Source organism: Hoplias malabaricus, chromosome 7 (genome assembly GCF_029633855.1).
Source record: "Hoplias malabaricus isolate fHopMal1 chromosome 7, fHopMal1.hap1, whole genome shotgun sequence".
NCBI classification, from domain to species: Eukaryota; Metazoa; Chordata; class Actinopteri; order Characiformes; family Erythrinidae; genus Hoplias; species Hoplias malabaricus.
Genome location: NC_089806.1, coordinates 7,199,954 through 7,217,484, shown reverse-complemented (window position 1 = coordinate 7,217,484; position 17,531 = coordinate 7,199,954). Strand labels below are relative to the sequence as shown.

General features: G+C 43.0%; 1 protein-coding gene across 2 annotated transcripts in view; it reads right to left on the bottom strand.

Annotated features, from left to right (window-relative positions):
* Positions 1-752: 752 nt before the first annotated feature.
* tpd52l1 (tpd52 like 1) overlaps positions 753-17,531 on the bottom strand; it is a 33,872-nt gene continuing 17,093 nt past the window's right edge. The window contains exons 4-7 of one of the 2 annotated variants that reach the window (XM_066676427.1): positions 12,789-12,890; positions 5,438-5,476; positions 3,824-3,884; positions 753-3,223 (exon numbers count right to left, since the gene is read on the bottom strand). In XM_066676427.1, coding sequence (XP_066532524.1) covers positions 3,101-3,223; positions 3,824-3,884; positions 5,438-5,476; positions 12,789-12,890 — 325 coding nt within the window. In that variant the 3' untranslated portion in view covers positions 753-3,100. The remainder of the gene's footprint in view (positions 3,224-3,823; positions 3,885-5,437; positions 5,477-12,788; positions 12,891-17,531) is intronic. The other variant, XM_066676428.1, reaches the window with a different exon arrangement.

The following is a 17,531-nucleotide window of genomic DNA, read 5'->3' as shown; positions in this document are numbered from 1 at the left end:
TTTGCAGGGTCATTAGCATGTAGCGCTGGGGTTACATGACATCTACATGAACCATACATCCAAACCAACACACACACACCTCTACATTAACATCTACAGAGGCAGTGAAAATCAGCTTTAGTCTGTTTCACCCTTGACAGTGTTTTGATGACTGATGTTTAATAGATGTTAATTTCTTATGTAAGGCTCTGTAGCCTTATGATGAGTCACTTTAATTGTTACACTGTCTGTGGGGAGTATGGTGTGTTCTCTCTGTGTGTGCGTGGGTTTCCTCCGGGTGACTGTGAGGAGTGTGTTGTGTTCTCCCTGTGTCTGCGTGGGTTTACTCCGGGTGACACTCTGTGAGGAGTGTGTTGTGTTCTCCCTGTGTCTGCGTGGGTTTCCTCCGGGTGACTGTCTGTGAGGAGTGTGTTGTGTTCTCCCTGTGTCTGCGTGGGTTTCCTCCGGGTGACTGTCTGTGAGGAGTGTGTTGTGTTCTCCCTGTGTCTGCGTGGGTTTCCTCCGGGTGACTGTCTGTGAGGAGTGTGTTGTGTTCTCCCTGTGTCTGCGTGGGTTTCCTCCGGGTGACTGTCTGTGAGGAGTGTGGTGTGTTCTCTCTGTGTCTGCGTGGGTTTCCTCCGGGTGACTGTCTGTGAGGAGTGTGTTGTGTTCTCCCTGTGTCTGCGTGGGCAACACAGTGGTCAAGTGACCTTTGACATTATTCATTTGAGTATTAATCAGTCAAAACGTGTTGACTTTACAGAAGTCTTTTATTATTTAAAGTTGTACAGAAACAGATCCAGGTTATACAAGAGGGACGTGGTTAAGTTACAAAACCGTTTTTTTTCCCAAATGTTTGGTGTCTTTGTAACAGTTTAACAACAATATACAAGTGAAGATATATGAAAACAAACAAACAAAATAGCCCAATAGCTCAAGGTTAGCCATAATTTATTACTGAATAAACAATGGTTGACTATTGAACAAAAACATCACAGTTTAAATCCCCTGCTGTTGCTATGTTCAGTAAGTGGAGATCGCTTGCATACATTTTCTTTATGAGAAGGGCAACTGCACTGCCATTAGCCTAGCTAATGTTAAGTGCTAGTGTAGAGATTGAACCAGAGTCATACTGCCGTGTGCTTAGACTGTGTTTGCTGTGTTTTCAGAAGCTGCTGTTTGATTTTGCACATGGTTTAAGGTAAACCCAGTAACTCTCTTTTAAAATCAATAGGAAACAGACATCAGACCACACTGTACCTTAGTGTGTCTCAGAGTGATACAGGGCGTTTGACGGGGCGTAATGTGCCGGACATGACTTTATTCTTTGAGACTTGATTGTATGGTGAAAAGTGGATGTCAAAGCTCACAGGTTCTCCCCGAGGTAATGTCATGCCAGAATCTCTTTTACAGGAAGGAAAAGTCAATACACTTTTATTAAATAACCGTGACAGAGCGGTATTAATTTCAGCTTGATATTTAAGTAGAGACATTCATGATGGCTGTGGATAAATCGTTGGCTTCTTGGCTGTGTTAAAGGCAATGTCTACGATAGTGGGGACCTACAGTTCTCCTACAATTTGGAAGCTCTATGTGTTTTGGAACCGTTGGAAGGTGGAACAGTTTTTATTCATTGTTTGAATCACAAACTCATTTGTAACTCGAGCTGTTTAGTTTTGTAGCACTTTCTTTCTGTGTTTACTTTCATGCAGTTAACGCTGTGCCGAATGTAGAGTGTGTTCCTACCTAAATAAATTTGAAACGGCAAAAAAAATTCCTGCACCTGTGGAGCAGGAATGGAGCAATATCCTCATCTCTTTTTATGATTTTCAACGTTTTGAAGTATAGGCCGTTTCAGAGAGAGAGAGAACACGAACCTAGGCTTCGTAAACACTAGCATTGGACCAGTTTCCAACACACACACGACAGCAGCAGAAGTTGAGGAAACATCCTAATTTTATAAAAAGTGTTTTCCGATTACAGTCGTGAACGTCACTTTAAGACTCAAATAACATTATTTTCAAGTGATGTAAGAAAAAGAGAAACTATAAGAAGAAATGCTGTGGTCTACGTATTTAAAAATGTCGTTCTAAATTGTAAATATGTGGCCTGAAATATCTTAGTTTTGTATTTACAATTTAATATTTTGATTTAATATAAAGCCCCCACGATGGCAACAACTGTTTAGCCCTAGAACTCAGACACGTGTGCTTGCTTGGACAATGTGATCAGTATTTTAAGACACTGGGTAATAAACCGAGACTGAGCTAATGACATCACGGTTGCCCCTGCAGGTCTGGACCACACTCATTTGTGCACTGTAGAGAAACGGTAACGGTCAACTCATCCCCAAACACACAGACGAATGTTTTTATAATTAGGTTTGACCTTGGCCCATGCTCAGACTAACAGTTCATTCCAGATGTGTAACATCAGTTTACGTATTCCACTGTTATTTTGAATTTGGCCCAATACCTTGTTTATAGTTAGTAGAATGTTTATATTTTTTTAAATTATTTTTCTGTAACGTATTAACGATTGAAAAACTGCCATCCGGAAGGTAGCTCATTATACAGCTGTGCGCAAAGGTTTGATCGGCCCTGGTCAAATATAATTCATTCATTCATTCACTTCCTGTAACACACTCACTCAATCATTCCCTCACACAAACACACACCCAGTCAAGCACACGTGGCCAAGTTCAAACTCACCCGGTCACTCACACCTGAGGGCAGTTTCCCACAGCCAGTCTACCTCTGGACTGCCCGGGTAAACTGGAGCACCTGGAGGAAACCCACTCAGGCACAAGGAGAACCATACTCACATAATATATAGTTTGTCCAGGGGTCCAAAACTTCTGCGCACGGCGGTACCTTCAGTTCCTGAACACACTGGGTCTCTTTTTCAGTACAGAAACATGAAAGCAATGACACATTTGGACAGAGGCCGTTCTCAGGCCTCACAACATCTGGTAGGTTTTGGTTACAGAAGTAGGTCAGATGTTTGGTGACGGCTGATTGACTTTGTGGGCTTCAGGAACTGGTTTCTGAGGATGTAATGCAGCCCTCCTGGCCACAGAGGGGCAGCATAGTTCCATCCTCAAACTTCCAGCCTTTCTTCATTAGCACGTGCTCTCGGTGCTTTGTGTGGGGTTTGTAGGGGGCGTCTCCTGAGCGCTGGCCTGAGCCGCTGAGGAGAGAACGTCCTCAAAACTTCCCCCACTGCCACTCCCTCCAACCTTAGACTGTGAAAACATGAAGAAGGACCATGTTCAGAAATACAGCAGACACACACACAATCTTACTTAAGTAGACTCTGTGTGCTGAGTAGTGATAGCCAGCGCTAATTAACATAACAGATTTGGGGACTAGTGTTCTCCTCCAAGTGTGTTGAGTGTGCAGAGGGTCCAGCCGTAGCTCGGGGAGAAACGATCATAGCATCCTAGCATTCAGTGCCATCCCTGTTGTTTACACCTCTACCACGTCACAAAAATACACTCTTCAAAAACGGACCTCAGGGCTGGAGGACTGAGACAGGGCCTAGGCAGTAGGGTAAGTCTGCTCTAAATGTAGCTGTGTCTGTAGGTTATCTAAGGTCCAGGTGGATCTGTCTCAGATCAGACAGCTTTCTGGCAGCGCTCCTGGCTCCAGCCTTTATTCAGTCAGTCAGGATCCGTGTCTGCTGGAAGGCTGCCGGAATGACAGAGGAGATAAATGATTAACAGCTGAGGGCCTAAAGGAGACGCCTGAGCTGCTGACAGCACCGACACTTCAGGTTTGTCTGGAACGCTTGGTCAATATTAACCCGGAGTAACGGTCCACACCCTGGGTCCGGTTAGACCTACCTTGATGTTGGATACGGTGCTTTCAACTTTCTCCTCAAAGGATTTAAAACTAGGTGAGTTCCTGTAAGAACAAAGAAGTGGAAACACCATTAATATGAAACTGTGACAGTCCTGCGTCTGTTCATCTTCTGTCTTACACGTATGCAGCGATATAGACTGCATTCACGCATCAGCCACAAGGTACAAACCACTGACTGGTTCGGCGCCCCCTGTTGAAAGGGGTGGGAATTATCAGACAGTTCTTAAAGATGAGGAGTGAGTGTAGGGTTCTGAGCCAAACTGTGACGGTCATAACGTTTTGTGGGGTGTTCCCAGAGTGCGTCGGTTAGTACCTGCCAAAAGTAGGCACACCCAAACGCACAAGAGAGCGAAGGGGTCAACGTGGGCACATAGACCTACTCGCAGCCAGCTGTAAAGCCAGTGTCAGGCTAGCCCTCACTCCTCAGTGAGCCTTAGGGGCCCTTGACTCGCCACGGTAACCAGGTAAATCAATGTTATTCTTTTCACCGGTCGGTGGTTTTAATCTTGTGGCTGATTGGAGCTTATAGATAGTGGGGCAATTTGCTGTTGACATTCTTCGCTATTGCTTTTGAGCTTCAGAGATATTTATTATTAAAAAAGTATTTAAGAATTGTTCAATATGTTGTGCTAATAAGACACGTCTTTAATGTCTATGTGATTAATAAGCGCTGTATATGAACAGCAGGGCCACAATCGCGATTTCTAGAATAAAGGGCTTGTCTTCAACCTGTCTGCTGCCACCTCCTGGACATGTTTTGAAATACGTTATATAATGATGATGGTTTTAAAATGATTTTTAAAACCACACACATTTTAAATTAAACACACACGGTTCAATGAATCAATTAAAATCATCATTATATATGCGTAAGGGCGGCACGATGGTGCAGCAGGTAGGTGTTGCAGTCACACAGCTCCAGGGACCTGTAGGTTGTGGGTTCGTTTCCTGCTCCGGGTGACTGTCTGTGAGGAGTGTGGTGTGTTCTCTCTGTGTCTGCGTGGGTTTCCTCCGGGTGACTGTCTGTGAGGAGTGTGGTGTGTTCTCCCTGTGTCTGCGTGGGTTTCCTCCGGGTGACTGTCTGTGAGGAGTGTGGTGTGTTCTCCCTGTGTCTGCGTGGGTTTCCTCCGGGTGCTCCGGTTTCCTCCCACAGTCCAAAACACATGTTGGTAGGTGGATTGGCGACTCAAAAGTGTCCGTAGGTGTGAGTGAATGTGTGTGTGTGTGTCTGTGTTGCCCTGTGAAGGACTGGTGCCCCCTCCAGGGTGTATTCCCGCCTTGCGCCCAATGATTCCAGGTAGGCTCTGGACCCACCGTGGCCCTGAATTGGATAAGCGTTACAGATAATGAATGAATGAATGCGTACCATATCCAGGACCTGGCAGTTAGCTACAACCTATGGGTTTCAACTCAATGACTTTGTAGAACAGTTTAAACATATAACATCTAACATTATAATAATATTAATATTTATTTCAAACAAAACAAGCAACAAACATTTTTAGCATGTAGCACCAGCGCTAAATCATTCCGAGATTATTGTGCTATTGAATTTCATCATCCAGTAAATGAAACACACGCTCAGGCACATTTACCTCATGGTGGGCATGCTCATAGAGTGGCGTACAGAGTAGCTGTCCCCAGAAAGCATGACCAGGCAGGAGAGAGAGACATTAGCATAAACAAACACAAGACATGGCACATATAATAAAGGTTTAGCAAGCACACCACAGCAAAGCACAGGATACTGTCATTTAAACCTGGCTATTTCAGTATACATTGGTCACTTATACTCCATACGCCCTCCACAATACCTGGCAACCCCTTGGTAAATGAGCAAATCGTATGAATATTGATGAACACTGTTGCTTAAGGATTAGCTATATACCATAACAGTCAGCCATAACATTCGACTGACCTCACTGTCCGTTCTCTCAGCTCCACAGGAGCACTTTGTAGTTCTAAAATTAAAGACTGTAGTCCACCGGTTGCTCTGCATACTTTGTTTGCCCCTTTCCCCCCTGTTCTTCAGTGCTCAGGACCCCCATAAAGCAGGTGTGATGTGGTGGTGGTGTGTTAGTGTGTGTTGTGCTGGTGTAGAGTGGATCAGACACAGCAGTGCTGCTGGAGTTTTTAAACCCCTCAGTGTCTGGACTGAGAACAGTCCACCGACTCTGTGCAGCGACAGATGAGCTAAAAGGAGTTTGTAAAGCTTATCCAACTGAAATCTCTGGTCAGAGCAGAGACAGGTCAGTTCTGTCCTTATGGGCACAATCTAACTGCCAAATTAGTCAAGGGGTCCATAACTGTGGAGAACACTGTATGGGATATAAGACATTTTCAACACATTTACTACATAATCATTCCGTGTCTATAGAACACTACCTGCTGCACGACATGCTAATGCTAGCTAAATCTATTTGGAGCGCTGTAAAGATCAGTTCCTACTTTCTCTTTCCACCACAAGAACTCTACTGGCATTAATGTACACAACTAGCAAACCAGACGAGAACAAACCAAAGCTGTTTAGCAATCCTAGCATTACCTTGGTTGTGAACTATGGGGGGAAAGAGACAGATTTGGATATATTTAGGCTAAATACCTTTGTATGACAGAAATATCATGTTACATAACGTTATATACACTTGAGTTCATATCTCTAGAGGCACATGTCATATAGGAATTCATACCCAGTAGAATCCGTATGAAGTAGTAACTGAAAGGCCATGAACTGGGTGTGTACAGTACTTTGAGAACGAGAAGTTACAACATGGGAAAAATACACGGGCATCTGTTAGCTCAGTCGTCACAATTAGTATTTAGTGATCTCCTCCAAGCGTGTTGATGCCAGCCTATACACACCCAGCTTGATGGCTTTGTGAGACTGTTAAAGGCTAAGCCCCAGCTCTATGAAAGTGTCAAACAAATAAATACAGTGGAGTTTGAGTTCCTAACTTGTGTTTATTGATCGTCAGAAAACATGTTATTTCTAACCAACGGTGTTCAGAAACTCTAATAGGCGTCTTGCCTGTGATGTAGATGGTGGACAACAACTCTAGAAGCTGCACTTAATTTAATGCAAAATGACGAAAAGGTGTGTTGTTTTTGGCTGCAATCATTCAATGTACAGTGGGACATCTGTGAACAAATGGCCCAAAGATCCCAAAATATCCAGAAAATGGACTAAATTTGTCCACTTTAAACGGGCACTTTGGAAAGGACCATCCGCTCACTCCGTTATCTGTAGCTCATTTCACTGGCGCTTTTCCAACAATATGGGCATGTAAGGACACCAACGAAAGGTGTTCAAGAGCCTCTGTAACATGGAGGTAAACAGGGTAAGGACACTCACTTCGCCTGTTTTAGTTGGTGTTAGTTAACGTTAGCTTGACTCGCTAAACTCGGTGCTCAGATTATACTCGGCTACGTAGCTGCATTACGGAGGTTTATAGTGTCGGATGAATTCGAGTTCGACTTCGATCACATTTACAAGAATAACGGTACCTCTACATTTGAGTTTAGCTTATTGCTAGGCTATTGTCATGAATAATGTTGGTTATTTAGCTAGATACTGTCATAACAGTCGGTCATAACGGTGTTTTACCGCGACGTTGTTCGGCTGTTGTCCACCAGTGACGTCACGGTCGCGTTCAAGAATTTCCGTAGCGAGCTCGAGTTTTTCCGTCAATTTAATAAAATTGTCAGTTTTAAAGCACATTAAGCTGCTATTTTCATTTTAATTCATACTTATATCTGTCAGTAACTACAATAATGTGGAATATTCATGGAGGTCCATTAAGTGGTGCTTAGCCTTTAAGTCTTATGTAGCAGGTGGAACTGACAATGAATTTAAAATTGGGAAGAAAATGAGTAAAACAAATCTATATAAACTAACAATTTCATATGATTATGGATATAAATATCACTCTAAGTCCTTTATCAGTGCTGTGCAGGATTCTCCGTGGCTCTATACGGTGATTTCTTCAAATTGTGAAGCTTATTCAAACGGTCTGAACCCCTATAAAATATTAGCATCATCCAAGAATAATTTTAGACACAAATCTGCAACAAAACTGGTCTCTTATTAATACAAACATTGGCTGCAACCTTTGAACATTAGTGTGTTTATCTCCAATGGCAGTGCGCATCACATGCGTTAGTAATTAGCTGTTATAGGATTGGCGAGTTTAGAGAGTAATAGATTAGTCTTTAGTGGTCTCTTCGGCTAATGTCATTCAACTAATAACTAACGTCCTGCGTGGAACGTGTGTGTGTGATGTTCAGGTTTAATACTGTTTCAGAAAACAATCTCAACACTAAAAAATGCTCCAGTACACACACACACACACACACACACTGTATCTTACCCTATTGAATTTGACCTTTTGATGTGCAACAAAAGAAGAAAGAAAATATTTAGACACATTTACTGCTACATTGTGTGGGGAAGCACTTTACAGCAGCAGGTCCTAATAATCAACAGTGGAATAAATATTTAACGGTGTGTTCAAGAATCTTAACAGTTACTTACACATTGGTGTAAAAGCATTTTTAATATTCCATTTATGTCATACATTTGTATATCACCAAGTGAACGGTTAATTATTGAAATGGTAGCCCATGGTAACTACAATCACATTATTGTGTAAATCTCGTTTATTACATTATAGTTTACACAGAACTGAGTAATGATTAGTTTGATATTTGTAGGGGGCCTGCTATTATAAAGTGTTAGGTCATATCCTCACACACACACACACACACACACAAACAAATCAGGCATTAATAGCGATAAGGTAGTGATAAAGTAGCAGGTTACTAGGCTATACAGAAGCTGTCTGTCATACTGATGATGGCCACAGAGAAAGAAACGGAAAAGATTTTCATCACACGATTATCAAGAGTAGTTCACCTTTTATAAACAGCTGTATCAGTGTCTAATTGTATAAAGTGTGCATTACTGCAGTTAGTAATGGGATATGAGCTGTATAATAATATTTAACATAAGTATGGTTATGTTTCAGTGTGGTCCGCACGTGAAATAACATGCAGTGAGTTCCAGAGGTGTATCGTAAAGACAACACTCCTCACTGAAGTTATTTTACTCTCTCGCATTTATGACTGATGTGATTTACACTACACATATACAGTATATATAAATATACACACCCAAATCATTGTGGTTAATGATACAACTGTACTACTCTTGTCTGAACTGTTGCATCATGGGAATCGAAGTCCTCAGAGATACATAAGGGATGCTCACACTACAGATGGACAATATGGCAATATTAATAATAAATCTTAATTAATTATTTCCTGTTATCTCATAATATGATTTCTGAGCATATCAAGGATAAACCCCTGTAAACAATATGATTGGTTGAGAAGCTTTGTTTCAGATAGTAATGTTTTTAATAATTCATTTTAAACTGCATTTTACCTTTACTAACTTTCCAACTTGGCTGGAACACTCCCTGGAGGGAGTGCCAGTTCTTCACAGGGTGACACACACTCACACATTCACTCACACACTCACACCTACAGACACTTTTGAGTCACCAATCCACCTACCAACGTGTGTTTTTGGACTGTGGGAGGAAACCGGAGCACCCGGAGGAAACCCACGCAGACACAGAGAGAACACACCACACTCCTCACAGACAGTCACCCGGAGGAAACCCACGCAGACACAGAGAGAACACACCACACTCCTCACAGACAGTCACCCGGAGGAAACCCACGCAGACACAGAGAGAACACACCACACTCCTCACAGACAGTCACCCGGAGGAAACCCACGCAGACACAGGGAGAACACACCACACTCCTCACAGACAGTCACCCGGAGGAAACCCACGCAGACACAGGGAGAACACACCACACTCCTCACAGACAGTCACCTGGAGGAAACCCACACAGACACAGGGAGAACACACCACACTCCTCACAGACAGTCACCTGGAGGAAACCCACACAGACACAGGGAGAACACACCACACTCCTCACAGACAGTCACCCGGAGGAAACCCACGCAGACACAGGGAGAACACACCACACTCCTCACAGACAGTCACCCGGAGGAAACCCACACAGACACAGGGAGAACACACCACACTTATCACAGACAGTCACCCGGAGGAAACCCACGCAGACACAGAGAGAACACACCACACTCATCACAGACAGTCACCCGGAGGAAACCCACGCAGACACAGGGAGAACACACCACACTCCTCACAGTCACCCGGAGGAAACCCACGCAGACACAGGGAGAACACACCACACTCCTCACAGACAGTCACCCGGAGGAAACCCACGCAGACACAGGGAGAACACTACCTGCTTTATCAGGAATACGATGTCATTAAATCTGTCAAAACACAAACGACTTTCTACTAGCACGCTTATAAAGGCCATGTACTGAAACACATTTGTTTTCTTTGAGACCAGTGATTATAGGAGTGTGGTCCATAATTTGCTTGCAGTCTGTAGATCCTAATGTAACAGACCTGTCCACCATTTATTAACCTTTACAGACACCTGAATATCATATTACGCTGGTTGTGTCCAGTTTCCAATAAAACATTATCCAGGGCTTTTTCGCTTTACTCAATTAGGCGTGTATAAAATCAGTGGAATACTGTGCAATAGCAGACTCCCCTTCAGTTGTTCAACTGACCACATGTTTCATCACAAACCTTGCATAAGTCCTGTTTAACTGGATTAAACACAGTGGGTAAAATGTTAATAAAAACACTGTGTTTATAGCTTCTGTTAGAATTTTTATTACTATTAGGAAATAATTGTTATTAGTATAATTTTGCCATACTGTCCATCCCTCTCTCACAACACACTTTTAAATGTCATGTCTGCACCTGTGTAGCCTTCCTCTGTGATAACAGTAATACACAGTCCATTATTGTCCACATGATCCACAGCATTGTGATAATAACACTCAAAGCACACCATGTGCAGTTCTAACTTTTCTCTTTTGTACAGTCTTCAGGTGGCATGCATTTACACTACAGCAATGGAAAAGAGAACCACACGCATGCACAGGAAGAGTCTGAGACACAGCACACACACACACACACACACACACACACACACACACACCTCCTGGAGTACAGTAGCTCAAAAATGCTGAAATGGGGAGAAAGATGGAATTGAAAGTGAGCACAACTGTTAGTTTCTGCAGTGAAGACGTGGTCAGACTGGGGTCATGTGTGAAGTGAATTACAGAGGGACACACACACAGTCCTCAGTGCAGACAATGATACAGTATCATCATCAATGGAACCCTGTACACTCCTTAAAATACTATAGACATGTAACCAACTCTGGGCCCAAGGCACTGGACTCTCTACCTTGTGTCCTCTCTTTGTTTCTTGATTACTTTTTGAAAATGCATTGAAACACTGAGTAAGAAGTGTGAGCAGGCACCAGGCAGAGCGACGGCAGACGGCAGCGAGTGTCAACCATCTGCCAAACATCACCCTGAGGGCCACGAACACAAACAACACTTAAAGGGCCCATGTCATTGAAACAAATAAAGCTGTTTGTATGTGTATGATGTAATCAATGCTAAAATAAAAGACAATCACCAGTCACTGAGGTGCAAATTCAGCCCATTTCTAATCGATTATGGTTGTGATGTCACAACCATATACACATTAACATACGACATCTTTTGAAGCCTACAGAAGTGCAGCATTATCCTGCTGGAGTGTTCATGTTGAAGTGTTTTTAACGCAGTTAATTCAACAGAAGGAACTGAGAAAATGATTAAACAATGTTCTGTTCGTGGCTGTCAGGAGGCAAGTGGAAAATATGGGGTATTTTGATCAAAGCAGGTCACATACGTTTCATTAAGACCCCAAAATTGGGGGATAAATATGTACCCTCTAAAGAGAGAGTAGCAAAGCCAGCCTTTTTAAATCTAAGGAACAAAAAGTGATTCGGGAAAAAACCTTGTAAAAATGAATTAACCCATTACTAGCTATGGTCAAATGACCTTGCTGGGGGTGTTGAGTTATTTCTGATATCCACCATGACGCGTCTATGGCACAGACTGGCCATGATTATATCCGTGTTACATGGAAGGGTTTGACTAATTATTACAGAGGAGAAAGTGGCTACTCCTAATGGTCCTATAACGCCTTTGGCAACTCCTCCAACACTCCGCCCTGCAATATGGCACCGGCGTGGTCGTATAAGTGATGCTTCCTTGCAGCCGGGACACAAGCTGCCCTTATCCCTGAGCTGCCCAGTCCTGTGCCCAGCGAAAGCTGCTTAAATGTGTGCTTATGTAACAGAAACATGCCTTCTCCAAACAGATTGTCTGGGCTAAACCCTTCTCAAAAAGCAGGCATCACTGAGCTGTCCTCCGCACGAGACCACACTGTGGGGATTGAGTGGTTAATGGGGGGAAAGCTCTGGAGGCTAGCGTGTGATTTCTGTTTTAACGAAGCGGAGAGAGGTGGACGCATGCAGCAGGTTAAATAACTACATCAAACAGACACGCTAACAAGGCTAACAGTGAACAGAAAGCAGTAGACGTCAACGTTTAGCAGCTGCATTGTAGATATTCATAGATGTACTGGGGTGCACACAGTGAAGACAATAATTAAACGTTGTGCCGTTCATGCCTGTCAGGAAGCAAATGGAGTGGGTGATCTTTATCTGTTCTGACATAATCAGACTTCAGCCTGAAATTAAAGGAGCAGTAAGTCATTTTTTTTGAGGATTCTTGTTATTTAACAGCCAATACGCTGACATCTAGTGGCCTGGGTGTGGCAGAGTTTCAAACACAGCCATCAATATGCGAGGGACCTGCATTACAACCTAATGCCGCATGGAGTAGCCTTGCACACAGTAAAAAAAAAAAGACTGACTGCTGCTTTAATGATCTGATGTAAGTGGTGGATATAATCAATGCCGTACCTCATATCTCCAAACTTCCTGCTGATGGTGGTTCCGATGTTGCTGAAGGCTGCGGACGTTTTCTGGCCGGCTGTGCTCAGGGTCTCTGAGGTTTTTTTGTATCTGTTAAGCACATAAACAAATATTAGTTGTTTCATGAAGAACGCTGTGCAAACCAAAAAGATACTGTTTCTGTGGAGGACAGGCTTGGGCTCAGATTTCTTCATTCTTCAAAGATAACAGATGAGAGTCTGAGTCACACACAATGATTCAGTGTTAACAGTAATTCGCCACTGGGTAAAGACTTCTGAAATCACACAATGATCAATAACCTACACACTAGCAGTGTTACAGAAGACAGTAGTGAGCGCCCCCTACAGGGGAAACAAGCAGAGCCTTCAAGGCCTTTAAAGGAACACTACGTAAGATTTGGTACCTCTGCTCATGGGCTCCTCCTACATTTGCAGAGAGTAATTCACTTTTACAGCACTGTCCTGAAATCAAAAGGAGTTGGGGGTGGTTTCCTACCCTCCTCCAAAAGATACATAGTGCAATTTCTGCCGCGCTGAGCTTGGATTAACCACCACAGAGGCTCTTTTCACCCTGTTACAGGTCAGCGACGAATCACAGTGATTTTAAAGCTGTAATTTGAAGGTACAAATATGACTTAGTGTTACTTTAAATAGATCTAATCAACTCATTTTCATTTAACATACACATCATGATTATTATAGTGTGGTGGACTGGCACCCTGTCTGGGGTGTGTTCATTCCTCCCTTGTTCCCAAACCTAATCAGGATGAAGCAGTTAGAGAAGATGAATGAATGAATGAATGAATGAATGAGTGAATGATTGATTGATTATCATATCCAAACTCTAAAGTAATAGTCATCTGTGTGTGTCGGTCGTCCTCTAGTCCTTCATCAGTGACACAGGACGCTGTCGGCTGGATGTTTTTGGTCGGTGGACTGTTCTCAGTCCAGACACTGAGGGGTTTAAAAACTCCAGCAGCACTGCTGTGTCTGATCCACTCTACACCAGCACAACACACACTAACACACCTAAATGAAGCTGTAATAAAGGTTCTTTTGCCTCCGAAGTTACTAAGCTGTGACTAGGCCTGGGAGGCTCCTTACGACCTAACGGAGAGGTAACGGATCAGACATGTTGTGTTCAATAGATTCTGGGTCTTTGTTTTCTCATTTGTCTTGCTTTGTTTTGACCGGGCTCCAGACCAACTCTGCAGCACCATCCTGTAACACAACACCACACACTTCTGCTCTGACCGTCAGGGCAGGGCCCCCACCCGCTTCTCCCTTCAGAAAACACCACTCACTTTCCCAAACCGCCTGCTGTGAAACTGACATTAGCTGATGCCCTAGTGTTCACACACACACTCACACACACTCACTCACTCACTCTCACACTCACACACTCTCACACTCTCACACACACTCACACTATAATATATGTTATCAGCCATAACATTATCATCATTATTGTCTTTTCGTTTACAATCTGAGCTCCACTGACCATATGCGGAGCATTTGTAGTTGTAAAATTACATAGTGTAGTCCATGTAGTGCATTTACAGTCAGTGGGCAGTGAGTGGACATGGAGATGGTAGCGATGTTATGGCTGTTCGGTGTATATTCGACACTGATACTGTACTGTGTAATGTATATGGGACACATTATCACACACTGCATCATCACTTGCACTGAGATACATACAATGCAAATAGGGTCATATAATGCAAATGAGTCTCACACTATATGATAACGTGTGTGTGAGAGAGTGTGTGTGTGTGTGTGTATTAAGTGTGCGGATGAGGGTGTTGAGAGTCATCCAAATCAGTCAGAAGGTCCCAGAGCGGTAGCTGATAAGTTTAGCCTCCTGAGTCTGCGGTCTCGTCGCCATGGCAACCGTGACTGGAGATGGGGCTTTTCATTTGAGATGTGAGTTAACGCGTCACCGTGTGGTAACTTAATAACCGCGGTCAGGGTCGAGTGAGAGCCACACACGGAGCGGTGTGTCCGTCACTGAAAACTGCCACGGGTTTGTTGTGTTGAGGCTCTGTTTAATTTCAAACCCAAAGGCAGCCAATAAGGCCACAAATATACAGTGTGCAAAACTACGTTAAGGCCTCCTTCATTTGCATCCACGAGACAGATAACTTCTTTTTCCTCCAGTTAACTGTGTACGCTGCTGTGGGTCGACTGCATCAGCTGCTAACACCGAGAGGACAGTGTGAGCTCCAAATATCAAAATCAAAAGAGGTGATGGAATTAGCTTGAGCTCATTATACGCTACACAGAGGGACCACTGTCACTGCTGGACCAAAACCTGTTATTGACCATCTCCAAAATAATACCAAACACAAAGTTAAGTATCATTGCTTGTGAAATTTTCATACAAATTAAAAAACGTTTTGTTTTGACAGTGACAGTGTAATCTCTGATTATTTCTATTGGGTGGTTTAGTTATAACCCTGTTTAGTTAACTAACCCCACCAGCGTGAGGCTGTATTTTAGCCTGACTAGCTCTCACTGAGGGTTGAGAGTACCCACTTGTTTCCTACCGGCTCACCATCTCAAATTATTAACAGTGTATACGTTATTACCAGGCTTTTTTAGACTTAAAGGCTAAGCCCCAGCTCTATGAAAGTGTCAAACAAATAAATACAGTGGAGTTTGAGTTCCTAACTTGTGTTTATTGATCGTCAGAAAACATGTTATTTCTTACTAATTGAAGGAATAAGGTTTAAAAGACCGTTGGTCCCCCCCCCAAACGGTGTTGGGAAACTCTAATAGGCGTCTTGCCTGTGACGTAGATGGTGGACAACAACTCTAGAAGCTGCACTTAATTTAATGCAAAATGACGAAAAGGTGTGTTGTTTTTGGCTGCAATCATTCAATGTACAGTGGGACATCTGTGAACAAATGGCCCAAAGATCCCAAAATATCCAGAACATGGACTAAATTTGTCAACTTTAAACGGGCACTTTGGAAAGGACCATCCGCTCACTCCGTTATCTGTAGCTCATTTCACTGGCGCTTTTCCAACAATATGGGCATGTAAGGACACCAACAAAAGGTGTTCAAGAGCCTCTGTAACATGGAGGTAAACAGGGTAAGGACACTCACTTCGCCTGTTTTAGTTGGTGTTAGTTAACGTTAGCTTGACTTGCTAAACTCGGTGCTCAGATTATACTCGGCTACGTAGCTGCATTACGGAGGTTTATAGTGTCGGAGGAATTCGAGTTCGACTTCGATCACATTTACAAGAATAACGGTACCTCTACATTTGAGTTTAGCTTATTGCTAGGCTATTGTCATGAATAATGTTGGTTATTTAGCTAGATACTGTCATAACAGTCAGTCATAACGGTGTTTTACCGCGGCGTTGTTCAGCTGTTGTCCACCAGTGACGTCACGGTCGCGTTCGAGAATTTCCGTAGCGAGCTCGGGTTTTTCCGTCAATTTAATAAAAGTGTCAGTTTTAAAGCAAATTAAGCTGCTATTTTCATTTTAATTCATACTTATATCTGTCAGTAACTACAATAATGTCCAATATTCATGGAGGTCCATTAAGTGGTGCTTAGCCTTTAAAGACATGTCCAGGAGGAATTTCACAAACGTCCGGGATTTTATTTTCTAGCGCTTACATAGAACTTCAAGAAGTTTCGTTCACAAACTAGTCCCGCCCTCCCCTACTCCGATTGGTTCGCTTGAGTGAGAAGGGGGCGTGGTGAAGTAGCCTAAAATCTTCTGATTGGACGGTCTGACTGTACAGCTACCGTTATTGGTCGATAACCTTCTCTGTAAACATTTAATTGGTCAGTCTGTGCAGACCGTGCTCCAGTAAACTGAGGCTCATATCACACTTTTGGAGGATAAAGCCTCATAACGGTCAACAGAAGGGTCTTGGGAGTGTTTTTATCTGTTTTCAGCTTTTCTACAATAGTGTATTTTCCTGAACTATATAATAAACTCACTACTGCAGTAGGCTTGCACTTTTTTCTTCTGCTGTTTTCAGAGAGTGACATCACCAATCAGTGAGCTCCCACAGCGCCCCCTCCCTGTGGCTCTATTAAATGCACATCAATGCAAAGGCATGTCACCAGACATGTCCTCGTTCTGAGATACCTTCAATGTTATTTAAATACCAAGGTATACACTATTACCTTCATAGAACCTAACACTGTTTACTCTGTTGTTTCATTTTTAATATTGCCTCAAGCTTTTTTGAAACTGGATTTGTACAAATCCAACAGCAGATATTAAGAAATATCTCTATTTACTGGGAATGCTTTTTCCCATTGGTACAAAAAGTATGCTGTATTTTAGCTGCCTCATCTACATCAGATCCGTGTTGTACATCAATGTTAAATCTGTGTTTCTCACAGTGTCTGACACTGGAAACGATGTCACGGTTGTAATGGAAAGGAGCCACTGTGGTGAACGAGGGTCTCTGCTTTGCCTGAGTGAGCCTGGGCTGTGGTCATTACGATGAATCAAAGACATGGAGGAAATCCCCACTGACAGCAGGGAAGCGCCTCCAGGATGAGGGACGCAGCTTTGAAATCTCTTTTTTTTCTCTTGCCAACAAATGGACGTGTGCCTTTTTACTAAAGTCACTGGTAAACAAACACAAAGCCTGGTGATATTAGGGAGTTCTAGTTTAAGATGGTAGCAGTGGGTGTGTTTAGGTTGTTATTATTGATCATTTCTTTAGTCTCGAGTCTGTAGTCTCATTCTCTTG